This window comes from Pteronotus mesoamericanus, unplaced genomic scaffold, assembly GCF_021234165.1.
Source record: "Pteronotus mesoamericanus isolate MK-2021 breed Mesoamerican mustached bat unplaced genomic scaffold, CSHL_Meso_final scaffold_507, whole genome shotgun sequence".
In the NCBI taxonomy this organism is placed as follows: domain Eukaryota; kingdom Metazoa; phylum Chordata; class Mammalia; order Chiroptera; family Mormoopidae; genus Pteronotus; species Pteronotus mesoamericanus.
The window spans coordinates 2,086,153-2,102,129 of NW_026555319.1; the positions used below are offsets into that span (position 1 = coordinate 2,086,153).

The 15,977-nt window shown below is 51.3% G+C and overlaps 1 protein-coding gene and 6 non-coding genes across 7 annotated transcripts; 5 read left to right on the forward strand and 2 right to left on the reverse strand.

Annotated features, from left to right (window-relative positions):
- Positions 1 to 584: 584 nt before the first annotated feature.
- On the reverse strand, positions 585 to 656 carry TRNAA-UGC (transfer RNA alanine (anticodon UGC)). Its single transcript has one exon. It is a non-coding gene; the product is annotated as a tRNA-Ala (tRNA).
- A 230-nt stretch (positions 657 to 886) lies between these two features.
- Positions 887 to 958, forward strand: TRNAD-GUC (transfer RNA aspartic acid (anticodon GUC)). Its single transcript has one exon. It is a non-coding gene; the product is annotated as a tRNA-Asp (tRNA).
- Positions 959 to 2,926: 1,968 nt separating this feature from the next.
- On the forward strand, positions 2,927 to 2,999 carry TRNAF-GAA (transfer RNA phenylalanine (anticodon GAA)). The gene has a single exon. It is a non-coding gene; the product is annotated as a tRNA-Phe (tRNA).
- Positions 3,000 to 3,458: 459 nt separating this feature from the next.
- Positions 3,459 to 3,530, reverse strand: TRNAA-UGC (transfer RNA alanine (anticodon UGC)). Its single transcript has one exon. It is a non-coding gene; the product is annotated as a tRNA-Ala (tRNA).
- Positions 3,531 to 3,756: 226 nt separating this feature from the next.
- TRNAD-GUC (transfer RNA aspartic acid (anticodon GUC)) lies at positions 3,757 to 3,828 on the forward strand. The gene has a single exon. It is a non-coding gene; the product is annotated as a tRNA-Asp (tRNA).
- Positions 3,829 to 6,507: 2,679 nt separating this feature from the next.
- On the forward strand, positions 6,508 to 6,579 carry TRNAA-UGC (transfer RNA alanine (anticodon UGC)). Its single transcript has one exon. It is a non-coding gene; the product is annotated as a tRNA-Ala (tRNA).
- Positions 6,580 to 12,256: 5,677 nt separating this feature from the next.
- UBC (ubiquitin C) lies at positions 12,257 to 15,179 on the forward strand. Its single transcript, XM_054593965.1, is given in 6 exon segments — positions 12,257 to 12,351; positions 13,281 to 13,732; positions 13,734 to 14,076; positions 14,078 to 14,533; positions 14,535 to 15,074; positions 15,076 to 15,179. Coding segments are annotated over 5 exon segments (1,815 nt in total). The 5' UTR covers positions 12,257 to 12,351; positions 13,281 to 13,283; the 3' UTR covers positions 15,103 to 15,179.
- Positions 15,180 to 15,977: the final 798 nt, after the last annotated feature.

Sequence of the window (15,977 nt, forward strand, 5' to 3'; positions counted from 1 at the left end):
CGCAGGGCCTTGGCGCCTGCCGTTTCCTGTTTCCGCAGACAGCACCCCGACAAAGTATCTCCAGCAGCTGCCCCCACAAACACACACACACACAGCCTCCCTCCCGCGGCCTCCATCTCTTCGCCCTTCGTCTCCACGACACTTACCGCTCCTTGCTTGTTGTTGGACTCAGCTGGAGTCTCAAGCCCAGGGGGGCAGGGACGCCTGGCCTGTCTTTCCAGAGAAACCAAGATCCTTGAACTCTCCCTGGGCACACGGTAGAGCACCAGTGCATGAACGTTACCTGGCATTGGTCACCTATGAGTCCCTGAGTAACTGCTTGGTGACACGAATAACTCGGAGTGTTAGTTTAAAAGTGCAGGTGGTCCCCTGCTGTATCTCTCTCCCCCCTTCCCAAAAAACCAGCTACTAACTTCGACTCGCCAGCAGAGGAACCGGGTGTGTCTGTGCTTGGGAAACCGGGACCTTTATTAGCGACGCCCTATCCCAGGGAGCTTTCTTCCCGGGCTCGCTGACGAGGAGCGTCTGGGTCCCCTTTCCTGCTAGGACCCCTACGAATAGCCTCGTGACTTGGGGGTAAAAGGTGGAGATGCCGGGGATTGAACCCGGGGCCTCATACATGCAAAGCATGCGCTCTACCACTGAGCTACATCCCCTGGCTCCAGCTGCTGCAGGACTATAGAAATTCACAGTTTGTCTCTGTTTGCACGCATTCCCTTCTGAATGCTCAGCGTCTTCGTCGATTCAAACGGTCTCTCTGCGCCCCGGTGAATGTCCGCCGATCAAGCTCTGCACCTGCCAAGGCCCAGCCTGGGACGAGCGGATGCCCCAGGAAGAGAACACCATATCTATATGGACCAACGTGGAAGACTGCAATCAGGGCTCATCCTCGTTAGTATAGTGGTGAGTATCCCCGCCTGTCACGCGGGAGACCGGGGTTCGATTCCCCGACGGGGAGGCTGCGCAAACCTTTTAAATGCTCGGAGATAGGCACGGCCTCGTGCGTGTCCCCTGCAATTGTACCTGCAAACGTTATGAAAAATTAGGGGACGCTTCCAGAAGATAGCCTTCCCCTCGGCCCTATTGAGTAAAGAAAACTGGGCACTGGACTGTGGGTCGACGGGGTTCCCCAGAAGGTACGTGATGTAGCAGGTATATCGAGTGTGTTTTCACACACGTGTTCCTGGTCAGTAGCTGACGATCATATGGGGCAATTACCATGGACTGGGCAGTGTTCGACAGCGCTTTATGGCCTTGTCAGTAGGCGTAACTTTATCACATTGGTCAGGTGATGAAATGCCAGCGCGTGCAACCTGCCCAAGGTCACGTAAATCATCGTCTACTCTGGACACTGGTCCCCTCTCGGGGGAAGGACGGGGCGACGGTGGGAGCGACTCCTTGACTTTCCATTCTTGTCTCTCTGGGCTGTTCAGCTTTGCTTTCCTGTCTCCCTCCCTGCTTTCTTTTCCTCGTTTTCCCTTCCCCATTTTCTTGCCGCCCTCCCTTCCCTTCGTTTCCTTCCTGTCTTTCTTATTCCATTTTCATCAGAATGACACACTCCATAGTTTTTAAAGATTTACGGTCCGTTCGTGAAGAGCAGCAGCAGGGGTCCCCTGTGGCTCCACCCTTGCTCCGCTCCTGGAAGAGTTCAGAATATGCCACTTCGCATATAGATCGTTTTGAATCGAAGGTCCTTGAAAAACAGTAAATGTAGGGAGAGGCTTTCGGTGAACTCCCCTTATCTGCCTAATGACAGGTCCTCAAAAGGAACTCAGCCGTCACCCATCCCCTCCCCAGGGATGACTTGTCACAGCACAGAGACCAGGAGTGGACGACACACCCAGACGAACTCTGTCACAGTCATACTTCCCACGTGCAGTTGGAAGAAAATCCAAACCCTTCACCTCGGAGGCTTGGCAACATCTGGCCTCTGCCCACGTCCTCGTCCTTGCCCTGCACCTTGTCCCTCCGACCCCCCACCCCCGCCCTCACCTCTTCCACGCAGACTCTCGGTTCCTTCCTCACTGACCTGGGTCCAGCCTCAGGGCCTTCCTTTGCACCAGCTGTCCCTTCTGCCTGAGAGCTTTTCCTGAGGTCTTCCCAGCTCCCCGCTTCCCTTACTGCGGCATCCTCCATATTCCATCCCATCCCTACGGTTTGTGTGTGGATGAGCCAGGCGCTGGCAAACACTTAGGAAATCGCTTCACACCAGGAAGGATCTTCCCACCCACACACACCCGTTTCCCAAAGGGAAGGGAGACAGGGAGCGCCGCACCTGGACGCCGACTTGTTGATCTCTTCGTGCCTAGACGCTGAGCAGGTGCCGCAGGTGGGGTGGCCCTGCGTGGAGGCCGGATGTGAGGCACTCACCGCCTCGAGGAAGGCCACATTCAGGCCTGTGCGTCATTCCCCGGGCCTTGGGATGGTCAGCGTCCCTGCCCGGCTCGGGCTGCCAAGGACAGCCTTGTTCACTTGCACAGAGACGTGAGTTTAGGAAACCCGAGCCCTGAGCCAGGTAGGATTCTTGCATTCGTTCGTTCGTTCGTTGATTAATTAATCAAATGTGTATTAAGCACTGTCCTAAACCCGGAGGCAGTCAGCAGTGACGCAGACAGATGACGTCCTTGCTTCTCCTAGGGTGGTCATTCTAGCCAGGAAGATGGAGTACGGACAAGGAAAACAAAACAATGCCTAAGCCAACAATAAACACTTAGGGGCTGGGGTCGTGTTGCAAGGCGTGACCAAGGGGAAGCTTCTCGAAGGCGGTGGCCTGGAAAGACGCGAGGGGGCATTACACACAGGTGCCGGGCAAACCCGGCAGGAGCGGATTGCAGTTGATTTTAGTTTCCTGGCGTCGGGTCTCCGGACGGATGACTCAGGGCTGTTAAGACAAGTAGGAGTGGAAGAAAAACCGGTTTTCGCAGCCGCCGAAATAGCTCAGTTGGGAGAGCGTTAGACTGAAGATCTAAAGGTCCCTGGTTCGATCCCGGGTTTCGGCAGCTCTCCTTTTCAACTCCGGAGGGGTGAAAATAAGTAAATAAGAGCACGGTTTGGTTTGTTTTTTTTTTTTTTTCCCATCTAGTAAAAGAGCTTTACTTTTTTTAAAACAACTCAGAGCGGTATCCACCGGGAGCCAGAGGGGATGGGGTCTTCCTCGAGGCTCCCATCTGCGGAAATCCAACAAGGACAAGAGGTTCCGCGACTCCATTTCTGTTTTGTGATGAATCTGTTTCATGTTTGTTGCTTGTTCGTTAATTTTTGCTTTCTATTTATTGATGTCTGCGCTCTGAACGCTCGCTTCTAAATCATGAACCGAGCAGGAAACGGCCTCTTCAAGATGGAACTAGATGGGACTTCTCGTTGTTTAGCGCTCTAGTAGGAAAAAATAAATCGGGTAAATCTTCGGGTATATGCCTTAAAGGAAAGGCTTTCAAAAAGACATGTGCAAAGCCAAGAGGTGGAGATGCCGGGGATTGAACCCGGGGCCTCATACATGCAAAGCATGCGCTCTACCACTGAGCTACATCCCCCGCCTCTGGGGGCCCGCGGAGGCAGGAAGTCGCGCCCTTTCTCCGCTTGCGCGTTTCTCCGTTTCTGGGGATTCAGCGCCGCCGCAGACTCAAGCAGGTCTCCCCGCGCCCCAGGGAAGTCGGCCGCTCGACCCGCGCCTGCGAAGGCCCGCGGAGGCCACCGGCGCCGGATCCGGAAAGCACTGTTTCCATATGGACGGATGAGGAGGTCACCCTGCAGGGCTCATCCTCGTTAGTATAGTGGTGAGTATCCCCGCCTGTCACGCGGGAGACCGGGGTTCGATTCCCCGACGGGGAGGCCTCATAACTATTTTATCCTTTCCTTGTACTTTTGCATCTCTCTCAAAAACAAATTAAATGTTTTTTTCCGTTCAATTTTATTTTGTACAAATCAAGTTCTTTGACTTTCATAGACATTTCCTTTCTCTGGAAGAGTAAACCTGCCAGCCAAGCGACATTCGCCAGGCGGCTGTCTATCGGCTGCCTGGTCCCACCCATGCCCTGGCTTCCCAGTGTCACAAGGCCACAAGGGAGAAACCGTTTTCTCCCACTGACCCATTAGTGTCCATTTCCTGCTTGCCCACAGGGCTACTGTACAGTGTGTGATTTATACAATGGTTTCCCAGGGCAAAACTGTCAACTCCCAAGGCCTACACTTGCTCATTCTGCCCCAAACGTTCCAGCTTTCTGTGTCCCCTGGCTCAGAGGCTGACTCTCGGAAAATGCTGATGGATTTGCGACAGGCGGCAGGGAGACTCTGAACTCAGAGGTTATCGGGTCTTAACTCAGCTGCAGACTCAACTTCCCACACAGAGGCCTCATCCTTCTTGTTTCCTGTGCTTTCGTTTGTTTATTAGTTTGTTTATTCTTTTCATGTCGTCCCACAAACGCCTTCTGAGCACTTATCATGTGCCAGGCGCTGTGGTAGGCACTGGGGATACGGCAGGAAACAAGACAGGCAAGGCCTTGCCCTCCTGAGTTGGCGGGCTAGTGAGGGGCACAGGCAAAAAGTACAAAACAGGCTTCAAGCGTGACAAACGCTACGAAGGAAAACCAAACACATCAGAGGGGGGGGGACAGGGAGCGTGTGAGCGCCACAGGCCCCTTGGGGGACGTGCCAGGACGGTCTCCCTGAGGACCCAGACAATGAGGAGGAGCAAACCATGAACCGGGCTGGGAAATGGCTTCGAGACAGAGCGGGTGGGGCGTGCAAAGGCCCTGAGGTGACGAGGAACCCGCCTGCCTGAGGACTGGCCAGGAAGCCGTTGTGGCTGGGGTGCCCTGAGCAGGGAGGGGCAGGGAGGACATTAGCAGCATCAACAGAGACCAAGTCACAGAGGGCCTCCAAGGCCACACTAGGAGTTTTATGTGGGAGGAAACGTAATCAAGTTTGTTTTGAGCACCACAAGCTGGCAAGAGAGCACCTGCTGACTGAGTACAATCCCTTTGGCTCCTCCCAAACCACGTCCGAAATACCACGGCCACCTGCACACCATCCTCCTGTCCTTGTCCCAGGGCTCCCCCACGGCCGCCCCCTGAGCTGGAGGAGGAAGGCCAGGGCACGGCCTGCACTGGCACCCGCGCCGCCCCTGCCCGCGCCCTCTCGTACGTCTGGTTCCCCGGAACAACACCCACGAAAAGCCGGTTCAACCGGGAGGACCGTGGGCAGCAGCGGCTCTTCACTAGAGTCCATACAACAGCATGGCTGACCATAAGAACTCACATCTCAGAGCTCAGCCCTTGTACCGGGCATTGTTCTAACCCTTCCACGTGGCCTTTGTTCAGTGGTCACCCCCACCCTGTGAAGTAGGTACTAGTAAAATCGCCATTTCACAGAGGAGGTCCCCCGAGATGCGGTGATAAAATCTTCGGGGCCGAATCCAGCTCACTGAGACCTCTCACTGTGACATTTCAGGCATCAGCCAGCTGTGAGGGAGCTGACTGGGGACCAGGAGGCCGGGACATTGTGGCGGTGATCTCTCCATCACAGTAAGTGACTCGGTTCCCTGCCTGGGAATCTCGGGCACTCCGGAGAGGAGGTGCAGCCTCAGTTTTCTGCCCTCTACTTGCCCCTCTCCCATTCCTTCACGACTGAGTGGCACCCCGATGACCAGAAAGACACTACACGTTGTGACTTTTGTCCCCGGGTGTGCTGCAGGAGCGCTCCAGAAGGGAGACGGGCTCCTGCACAGCAGGTGGCTCTTTTCAGTGCACCAAGGCGAAGGGGTTCCTTCCTCTGCGTTTAAGCCATGGTTCTGGGAGTGGGATCTGTTTCTCTTTAGTTCGCTTATTTTTATACTCGGAAAAGTTCTTTCGGGAGGAAAAAAAAATCTTCAAGCCGGTGTGCAGACCTTAAAGCCACTGAAGGTTGAAATGGTTTTAAAGACAGGAAACCAGAGATTCCTTGGTAGAGGTGCAAGTGGGCAACACCCTTCTTTATTGGAAAGAAATTCTTTCATCTTCCTTCCCTTGTGTCTGTTTGCGAGAAGCAACATTCAAGAATAGGTCTGTTTCCAACAGTATGGTGAGTGCCCGAGGGGCCGGGGGTGGGGAGGATGAAGAGGGTAGAGGGGGTCAACTGTGTGGCGACGGAAGGAGACGAGACTTCTGGTGGTGAGCACACGGTAGAGTATGCAGGTCTGGTATGATAAAGTTGTACCCCTGAAATTTACATAATGTCATTAACCAATGTTACCTCACGCAAATTTAATTTAAAAAAAAAGATTCATTCCCAGCACCTCCATCAAAAACAAACAAAAAAGAATAGTTCTACTTCCCTTTTGTTCCTTGGTTCCAGTATTAGCTAGAATTTTAGCTGTCAGTTTATAAAAAACAGGCCTATTTGGGAGAAACAAATGATTTATTTTGATTTGCTTTTTCTAAAACTCAACACACATTTAAATATACAAAATTTAATTAGAAAAAAATTAAGATTAGAATCTAGCAGAGAATTTCGGAAAACAACGGCCTTAGGGCAGGGGATGTAGCTCAGTGGTAGAGCGCATGCTTTGCATGTATGAGGCCCCGGGTTCGATCCCCGGCATCTCCATGGTACTTTTGTTTCTCATCATTAAAGAGCCATGAGTGTAATTTTAACGAGTGTAGCTCCTCCAGTCATTTTCTCAATAGTTGTGACCTGTCCTTTCTGAAGTTTTTAAGATTCCAAAGGCACTTTTGCTGGAAAAGGCAAACAGGAGAAGTTCGCAGGAAGCAAAACCAGACGTGATGATTGAAACCACGGCAAGCTGAGCACAATGATAAAACCGGGGAGTTACTGCCTATTTCCTGGCACCGTGCCTTCTGTGAGAGGACTGGAGGGCTGGTCACTCAGTACTAGGGGCCAGAGGGTGTGTGTGGCGAGAGTCAAAGGACTCAGGGGCCCTGCTCCTCCTGCTGCCAGACTGACCATTTTAGAGGGAGCCACCGAGAGGAAAGCAGCATTCCCAGCCGGCGGGGTTTTGTTCCCTGCTTCAGGGGCAAGGCAACCGTTTGCGAAAGAATGCATGAATGCATGAATGAATGACTTGCACATACTGCTTATATTTGTACTCTGTATTTTATCACTAAAAATAATAAAAGCTATATTTTATTGAAAGAAGGGGTCCTGTTGCATCCTGTGGGTTCGGTTCCTTGTCTGCAGTAATAATGGAGCCTCATCCGTTAGTCCTGTCTCCTTTGACTCCACCTCATGTTTTAAATCATAAAAACATCTCATCTTCGATCCAGACAGGTTCTTGGCAAAGCCTTCATTTTTGAGATGGAACTGAACTTCCTGGGATGACTCACCAGGCGGGAGGTGGAATATCGCTGACAGCTGCTGTTTGTCACGAGCTGAGCTTCAGTGAAGGTTACTTCTCCCTGAATGTCAAAAAGGTTTTAAGAGGAAAAAAAAGCAGTTGAAGTTATTTCTAAAATTATGAGGCCTAACACAAAACTAGTGATATGCTTCTTTTACTTTGTGTCTTCCAATTAAATATTTCTGATAACACAATGACAAGGAAGAAATACCACAAGGAAAATAACAACAAGGCTTGTGCTGGGCTTGGGCTGGGAAAAGGAGCTTCCTAGAAAAGCTATTGTGAATCTCTGAAAAAAATACTTTAACAATGACATTTTATTTTATATTAAAAAAATAACAATAAAGCCCATTATATGAGCTACCTAGAGTCGTCAAATTCATAGAGACAGAAAGTAGAATGGTGGTTGCCATGGGCTGGGAAGGTGGGGCAATAGAGAGTTGTTTAATTAATGGGTACAGAGTTTCAGTTTTGCAAGATGAAAATAGTTCCCGAGATGTATGGTAATGACGGTTGCATAGCAATGTGAAGGCTGAAGGGTAGCAGAATACGCCTCCCCAAAATAGTCCACTTTGATATTATTTTGAGCTGAAGACACTTGAAAACCAGAAAATGAAGGGAGAGTCTTTCACCAGCTCCTTTCTCTGCCTGAAGACAGCTCCTCCAAAAGGAGCTGAGTGGGCGTAGATCCCTCCTGGGTTTCACTAACCAGGGACAACTGATTCTTGTCACAGGAAGGAGACCAGGAATGGACACCACACTCTGTCCCTATCGTAACTCCCATCTTTTCTACTCTCCCATGTGTGTTTCCTAAAAATTACTCTCTCCTAAGAGGCCCATATCCCTGTCCCCTTTCCCCTATGGTATTTAAGCCTAAAATCTAAAGTCACATCTTGAGTTACGCATTTTCCCCAGGGAATCTCCCAAGTATACATGAAGTAAGACCTGTTAATAAACTTCGGGGTTGTTTTTTCCTCTTGTTAGTCTCTGTCATTACAAGGGTCTCTAAGAAATCAGAAAGGCAAATTATTCCCCCTCCCCCATACACTTAGCACTACTGAGCTGCACAATTAAAAATAGTAAAGATGGGAAGGTTCGTTAATGTGTATTTTGCCAGTTTTTTTTTTAAAGCCCAAATAAGTTGGAAGATGAAATTGGTTATTTTTAAGCTGGAGCAGTTTGCGTTCTGCCTCGTGATGCAAATGCACAAATGTAAACAGGAAAAAGAACAGAGTCCCTTGGACTGCGGCGGCGTGTTTTCTCCCTGAAGCTGCAGATGCCCTTGACTGCCTTTTATGGTTATGTAACTGATGACAAAGCGGGGCCGACTTTTCCATCCGGCTCTCCGGGGGAAAATGCCTGCCAGTCATTGTGTTCTGGGACATTCTCACGATGCTGAGTTAAGTCCTACATGAGGTTGTGACCTTCAGGGGAACTGAATTCTTTGGGGGGAAGGAAGAAAAGCAGACAAATTGGTGCCAGTCCAGTCTCTGCCTTCCAACCTCCCCACCCCCAGCCCAGCACCCAGGCCCTTTGTGAGCTCAGATGTCACGTGCTCGGTCTCCCCGCCAATCCAGCCGTGTTGCTGGGCCTCTGTCACTCTTCCATTGGTGGCAGCTCTGAAGCAATTTCTTCTCGGGCGCCTGCAAAGGATGGGTGTGGGAGGAAGGGACTGAAAATGGATCCAATGACTCATCCTGCTTCTGGCACCTTCTAGCACATTGCATTCTAGGTTAGGGGATTTTAGGGTTAGGAGCATGCCCTGACACCTGATTCCTGAGACCCAGTGGGACACTGAAACTTTGGGAGCCCTTCTCAGCAAACAGAAAAGCAGTTGCCACAACAACGACACCAAGAAGCCTCTGGAGACCAGGGTTTCTGAACCTAGGCATTGCTGACATTTGGAGCCAGGTAACTGTGTTGCAGGGGACTGTCCCATTTTAGGGTGTTGAGCGGCATCCCTGGCCTCTACCACCAGCTCTTAGGAGACCATACTCCATGGCACTCCTCCTCGTCCCCACTCAATTGAGACAAGCAAAATAGTATCTGCAGATGTCCACCGATGGACCAAATCACTCCTGGTTGGGAACCACTGTTCTAGAGAAACACCAGCCACCTTGAAATGAGTAGAATAAAATGTTCCCCGAAATTGCTCCACTGAATCAAGCCCTGCCACAACTATGGCAGTATGAATAAGTAGCTATAAATCGATGGTCCAGGAACTACCCTGACTTTTTTTGTTGGTTTTTCAGATCTAAAGCCAAGCCACAAACGCTAGAGGCAAACTCAATGCCTGGTTGGGCAAGTCCCTTCCTGCATCCCATAATAAGCCTTGCACAATCCCAGAGTGCCTTGCTTTATTGATGCTACTAAGAACCCCAGCATTCCTAAAAAGAAAAAAAATCAGCCAACCTACACCCTGATTGGTTAACCCCAGCATCTTCCGTGTTCCCAAGGAATAAAACCCCGTAGGCCTCACATTCAGGGTGCGGAACCTGAGGCCCTATCTTACTGTTCTTGCCCTCTGCAGAACCTCAATAAATCTGTCCTTGCTTTTATCAGTGTCCTTGGTCTAAGTTCTTTTATATCAGGAGGCAAGAACCCAAATTCATCTGTAACAACCTCTCTTTGCGGAGGTCATTTTTCTCCTCTCTCCTCAATGTCCTTAGACAAATGTTTACAGCTACTGACTGGAAGAAAACACAATGTTGGACTTAAGGTTTAGGGAATGCAGGAGTATTTCAGAATATTTTTTTCCTGGTAGAGACAACATGGGTCTTCTCCCCAGCTCACAAGAACGTTGTTTTCCCTTTGGAGGTCACCCTGGGCTGACTCCCCAGCCCTCCGAGCCTGATTCCTTCCTCCTTTCCTCTTCTCCCTCCTCTGAAACCAGGGCTGTTTTTCCTCTGTACCTTTGGACTGAAAAAAGCTACCTCTCAAAGCCCGTGACTCACAGAGCCTTTAAACCACATGAATCACAAGGCTCAGCAAAACAACAGCCAAAAGCAAACAGGGTGTGGCTTGGAGCTAGGCCTGGTCACCTCAGAGTCTCAGCTTTTTGTTCCTTTAAAAACTTCTTGAAATTCAGCTAGAAATAACCTTACAAACAGTCTCAATGTTTTGCTCCTTTAACACCTCTTTCCAGAAATTGAGAAAGAAATAATCTTTACAGAAATCTGTACGGGAAGTCACTGGATCTCCTGCTAACCTGAAAAATGGCATTTCATGTACTTTATTTTTCCAGTAATGAATTTATTCTCCTTGAAAAATGTTAAAAATAACAAAGTAAAATTTATTTTGAACTGCTCAGACGTTTTTCATAATACAAACATACATTAGTGACCAAAGAAAACAGGTGTGTTTTGGTCGGATTCACATTTTAGGTATAATGTTTAAATAACATAATGTTCACAGTTTAAGCCAGGAATGTAGTCTTTTTGTAACGGCAGATTTTTTTAGTCACTTGGGGAACAAGCCCAGGGAAATGGGCCCAGGGTTAGTCATGTTTTTGGTAACGTCTTTGGATTATTTTTTTTTTCTCAGAAGGCCTTAACAGGGTAGAAATTAAAATATCCCCTCCCTTTCCAATTTTTAGAACTAGGGAATTTTTCTAGAAGAGTCCAGAAGGGAGTGACTGGGAAATTAAAGGCATGAGGAAGGCTTTTTACTGTAAACTTTTAAAAACTTTAAAGATTTTTCACCATGTTCAATTTAAAACACTTAGCCCTATGCTGACGAAATGACAGAAGGGAAAAAAGATCTGGCTGGTGATCTTTTTTACCCAAATGGAATTTACCTGTAGAATTTCATATTCGGGATATTAAACACATTACCCCACCCCCGCCCCCCTCAAAGATACACACGGCTGTGTCTTTTGAAACCTCAGGCTTGAATAAGGCTCGATTTCTGACCTGAGTGAAACGTCAAGAGCCGAAACGGGGTGCCAAGGAGCACGGCCTGCACCCCAAGGCGGCGCAGAACAAGCGTGAAGGGTAACGAAGTCTAGCAAGTTCTAGGCCTGTCAGCTTTCAGGTCCCGCTCAACTCCTTTTACACAGCGGTCGAGTTTTTCACCTTTCTTTTCAAAGATTCAGTCCAGAGGCACCACCAGCCTTTCCCCGACAGAAACCTACTTTTCGCTCATTTGTTTTGAGAAATCCCTGCCGGCCCCGTGCGGGATTTAGGCCTCGCCGGGTGTCCAGGCCCCAGGCTGAGATTTGCCGAGTCATTCGCCTTGTCCCAGTGCCCGCGCTGGGGGATGGGCGCGGCTGCCGCGAGTTGGGGGACGGCTGAGTCTCCGGGCGCGGGGTGCGGGGAAGGGGGCCCTCGGACCAGCTGCGGAGTGGAGGAAGTTCAGGCAAGCAGAAACATATCTTATTTTAAACGTGACCCCAAAATAAATACCCTGCTGTTTCGAGGGGGGAGGGGTGGGCGGGCGCCCGTGAAGGGAGCCAGGCCCCGATTCTGCGCGAGATTCAGGGCGACCCCTGTCCGCCAACGACGGGACCCGAGAACCGTGGGGACTGTTGAGGCTAAGGGTTGGGGGCGTCGGGCTGTAAGCCGGTGACGCGGGAGCCCCGTCCGCTCCGGGCGCCCGATGACTCCACGCCGGGTTTTCGCGCACCCCGCCCCTCCACCGCTCGCATCCCCCGCCAACCAAGTCGAGCGCCGGCCACGTCCGCGGACGCAGCGCGCAGCGAACGCGCTGATCCCTCCGCCCTGTGTGGAGACACCCTATTCAAGATAGCGGCCCGCTCAGCCTAAGATTCAGCACAGAATTCCAGCCTTCACAGGAGAACATTTTATGAAAGATTTATATAACGCTGGGTAGCTAGTTGTCTTCCCAAGCAGCGGAAGAGCTGAAGAAAGTAGTCCCTTCTCGGCGTTTCTGCGGAGGGATCTGTCTGCGCGGCACTACCGGTGGCTATATAAGGCGGCGCCGGGCGTGGCGCAGGCAGTTCCGTGCGGACCCCGAGTACTTTTGCAGGAGGCTTCTCCGACTTGCTGCTACCGTCACTTCGTTTGGTGAGGAAGGGGCCGCTACGCTGGCCGGGGGACCTGGGGTCATCCTACTGCTTGCGGGACGGGGCGTACGGGGAGCGGGAAGCGCGATAGCCCGTTGCGGGCGAAGGGCAGGCGGGGCTCTTATCGCTCGGGTCCCGGGAGCCGGGTGGCCCTGAGGGAGGAACGGCGCAAAATGGCGGCGGGTTCCGCGCCGTCACGGCCTGGGAAGCGGGCGGTGAGGCGCGAGAGAATCTGGGGGGGTTGTGAAACACGGAAGGCCTTGGTCCCTTAGCGGTGGGAGAGCGCAGTTTTGGGACTGAACTGGGCAGTGTTGGGGAATGTGATGTGACGTCTGTGTCGCGACCTCGCTGGTCCGATATCGGTTTCTCGGCCCCGTGAGCGGGGCACTGGCCAGGCCGGGGCCGCTCTGAGGAGTCGGCGGGGGCGCGCGTCGGCGGGGGCGCGCGACGTCAGTCTTCTGTGGATTCACAGTCGAGGGTGGGGCCGCCTGCCGGTGTGTGCGGTAGGTTTTCGTCGGCCGCGGGACACAGGGCTGGGGCCTGGCGGAAACCCCACTGAGTTCACAGGAGACAGACGGCCAGTGAGGAGGGATGTAAGTGAGGCCCGCAATTTACGTGGGTTCGGTTTCCCTGGTTTTCTGTTGTAAGTGCTTGAGGTTTGGGATTCGACTTTGTCAAGGTTTTGTTTCACTTCCTGAGGTAGTTTGCGCAAGTTTTTTTAATGTCTTGGGATGACGTTGGTTAATAAAATGTATGTTTCAAGTGTCTTTTATGATATATGACTTAAATATTTTGTGTCAGGCAAGTTTTTGTCTTAGTTACTTGGCAATGTAAAATGACATTTAATTTCTAGAATTAGGAATATGTTGTGATGTGACTTGGTTGCTAAAGTCTATGGGTATTTTTTTTCCATTTTTTTTTTCCTAACAGACAATGCAGATCTTCGTGAAAACCCTGACTGGCAAGACCATCACCCTAGAGGTCGAGCCCAGTGACACCATCGAGAACGTCAAGGCCAAGATCCAAGACAAGGAGGGCATCCCCCCTGACCAGCAGCGGCTGATCTTCGCCGGGAAGCAGCTGGAAGACGGGCGCACCCTGTCCGACTACAACATCCAGAAGGAGTCCACCCTGCACCTGGTGCTGCGCCTCAGAGGGGGGATGCAGATCTTCGTGAAGACCCTGACTGGCAAGACCATCACCCTAGAGGTCGAGCCCAGTGACACCATCGAGAACGTCAAGGCCAAGATCCAGGACAAGGAGGGCATCCCCCCTGACCAGCAGCGGCTGATCTTCGCCGGGAAGCAGCTGGAAGACGGGCGCACCCTGTCCGACTACAACATCCAGAAGGAGTCCACCCTGCACCTGGTCCTGCGCCTCAGAGGGGGGGATGCAGATCTTCGTGAAGACCCTGACTGGTAAGACCATCACCCTGGAGGTCGAGCCCAGTGACACCATCGAGAACGTCAAGGCCAAGATCCAGGACAAGGAGGGCATCCCCCCTGACCAGCAGCGGCTGATCTTCGCCGGGAAGCAGCTGGAAGACGGGCGCACCCTGTCCGACTACAACATCCAGAAGGAGTCCACCCTGCACCTGGTGCTGCGCCTCAGAGGGGGGATGCAGATCTTCGTGAAGACCCTGACTGGCAAGACCATCACCCTGGAGGTCGAGCCCAGTGACACCATCGAGAACGTCAAGGCCAAGATCCAGGACAAGGAGGGCATCCCCCCCTGACCAGCAGCGGCTGATCTTCGCCGGGAAGCAGCTGGAAGACGGGCGCACCCTGTCCGACTACAACATCCAGAAGGAGTCCACCCTGCACCTGGTCCTGCGCCTCAGAGGGGGGATGCAGATCTTCGTGAAGACCCTGACTGGTAAGACCATCACCCTGGAGGTCGAGCCCAGTGACACCATCGAGAACGTCAAGGCCAAGATCCAGGACAAGGAGGGCATCCCCCCTGACCAGCAGCGGCTGATCTTCGCCGGGAAGCAGCTGGAAGACGGGCGCACCCTGTCCGACTACAACATCCAGAAGGAGTCCACCCTGCACCTGGTGCTGCGCCTCAGAGGGGGGATGCAGATCTTCGTGAAGACCCTGACTGGTAAGACCATCACCCTGGAGGTCGAGCCCAGTGACACCATCGAGAACGTCAAGGCCAAGATCCAGGACAAGGAGGGCATCCCCCCCTGACCAGCAGCGGCTGATCTTCGCCGGGAAGCAGCTGGAAGACGGGCGCACCCTGTCCGACTACAACATCCAGAAGGAGTCCACCCTGCACCTGGTGCTGCGCCTCAGAGGGGGGATGCAGATCTTCGTGAAGACCCTGACTGGCAAGACCATCACCCTAGAGGTCGAGCCCAGTGACACCATCGAGAACGTCAAGGCCAAGATCCAGGACAAGGAGGGCATCCCCCCTGACCAGCAGCGGCTGATCTTCGCCGGGAAGCAGCTGGAAGACGGGCGCACCCTGTCCGACTACAACATCCAGAAGGAGTCCACCCTGCACCTGGTGCTGCGCCTCAGGGGTGGGATGCAGATCTTCGTGAAGACCCTGACTGGCAAGACCATCACCCTGGAGGTCGAGCCCAGTGACACCATCGAGAACGTCAAGGCCAAGATCCAGGACAAGGAGGGCATCCCCCCTGACCAGCAGCGGCTGATCTTCGCCGGGAAGCAGCTGGAAGATGGGCGCACCCTGTCCGACTACAACATCCAGAAAGAGTCCACCCTGCACCTGGTCCTGCGCTTGAGGGGAGGTTTCTAAGTTTCCCCTTTTAAGCTTTCAACATGTTTAATTGCACTTTCAATAAAGTTGTTGCATTCCAAAGTAGTGTGATTTTTTTCCCCTCCTCCTTTACTACTGGCTAGTTTAAGTAAGGTTCTCTTTTAGGGTGGGGTTTGAGGAACAGAGATTTTAAGTAATATTTTGTGGTAATAAATGCAGTGTAAGGTGACCTAAGTTTAGAACTGCAGTGAGTGGGTGAGAAAAAAAATCAAATTGCAATTAGAATTTTCCCTGTGTACAGGTAAATGTAGATTAATGAGTAAACTACTCAGTTTAAAAATACTGAGTATGGGCATGGTGTGAGGTACCTGAGAATGGGAAAAGTTTCTGGAATACCAGCAAGGAGATTTTTTTTTAAGGGTGGGAGTGGTTGTAGGGAACATAAAAAGAATCAAATTTAATAAAGAATAGCTCTCCTTGGAGTCACTGATGCATAGAAAATCATTTGGCTAGATTTAAGAGGAGTGATTTGTATTTAAGTCTACTTGTACATTATACTACTGGTTATTTAGAAAATGGAAGCTGATTGAAATATATTTAGTAAAGTGTCACGATTTCTCAATGTGACTGCAGATGAGTTTCTGTGTAACAATTGGTGGGTGAAGCACTTGGCTTTTGATCTTCATTTGCAGAGGTTGGTAATAGTGGTATTTACCTAATCATAATGCTGGTAAGGGATTTTGTTAGTCAAGAACAAAAATTTGAAGGGAAGCTGACAATACAAGGAGTAGGCACCCAGAAATTGGGCCTATTAAAGGACTTGAGATTGTTTGCATCAGCACCTTCTCTGCTTTCATCCATTGAGTTTAGGGTGTCCCTGTGTAACATGTAGAGGAAATT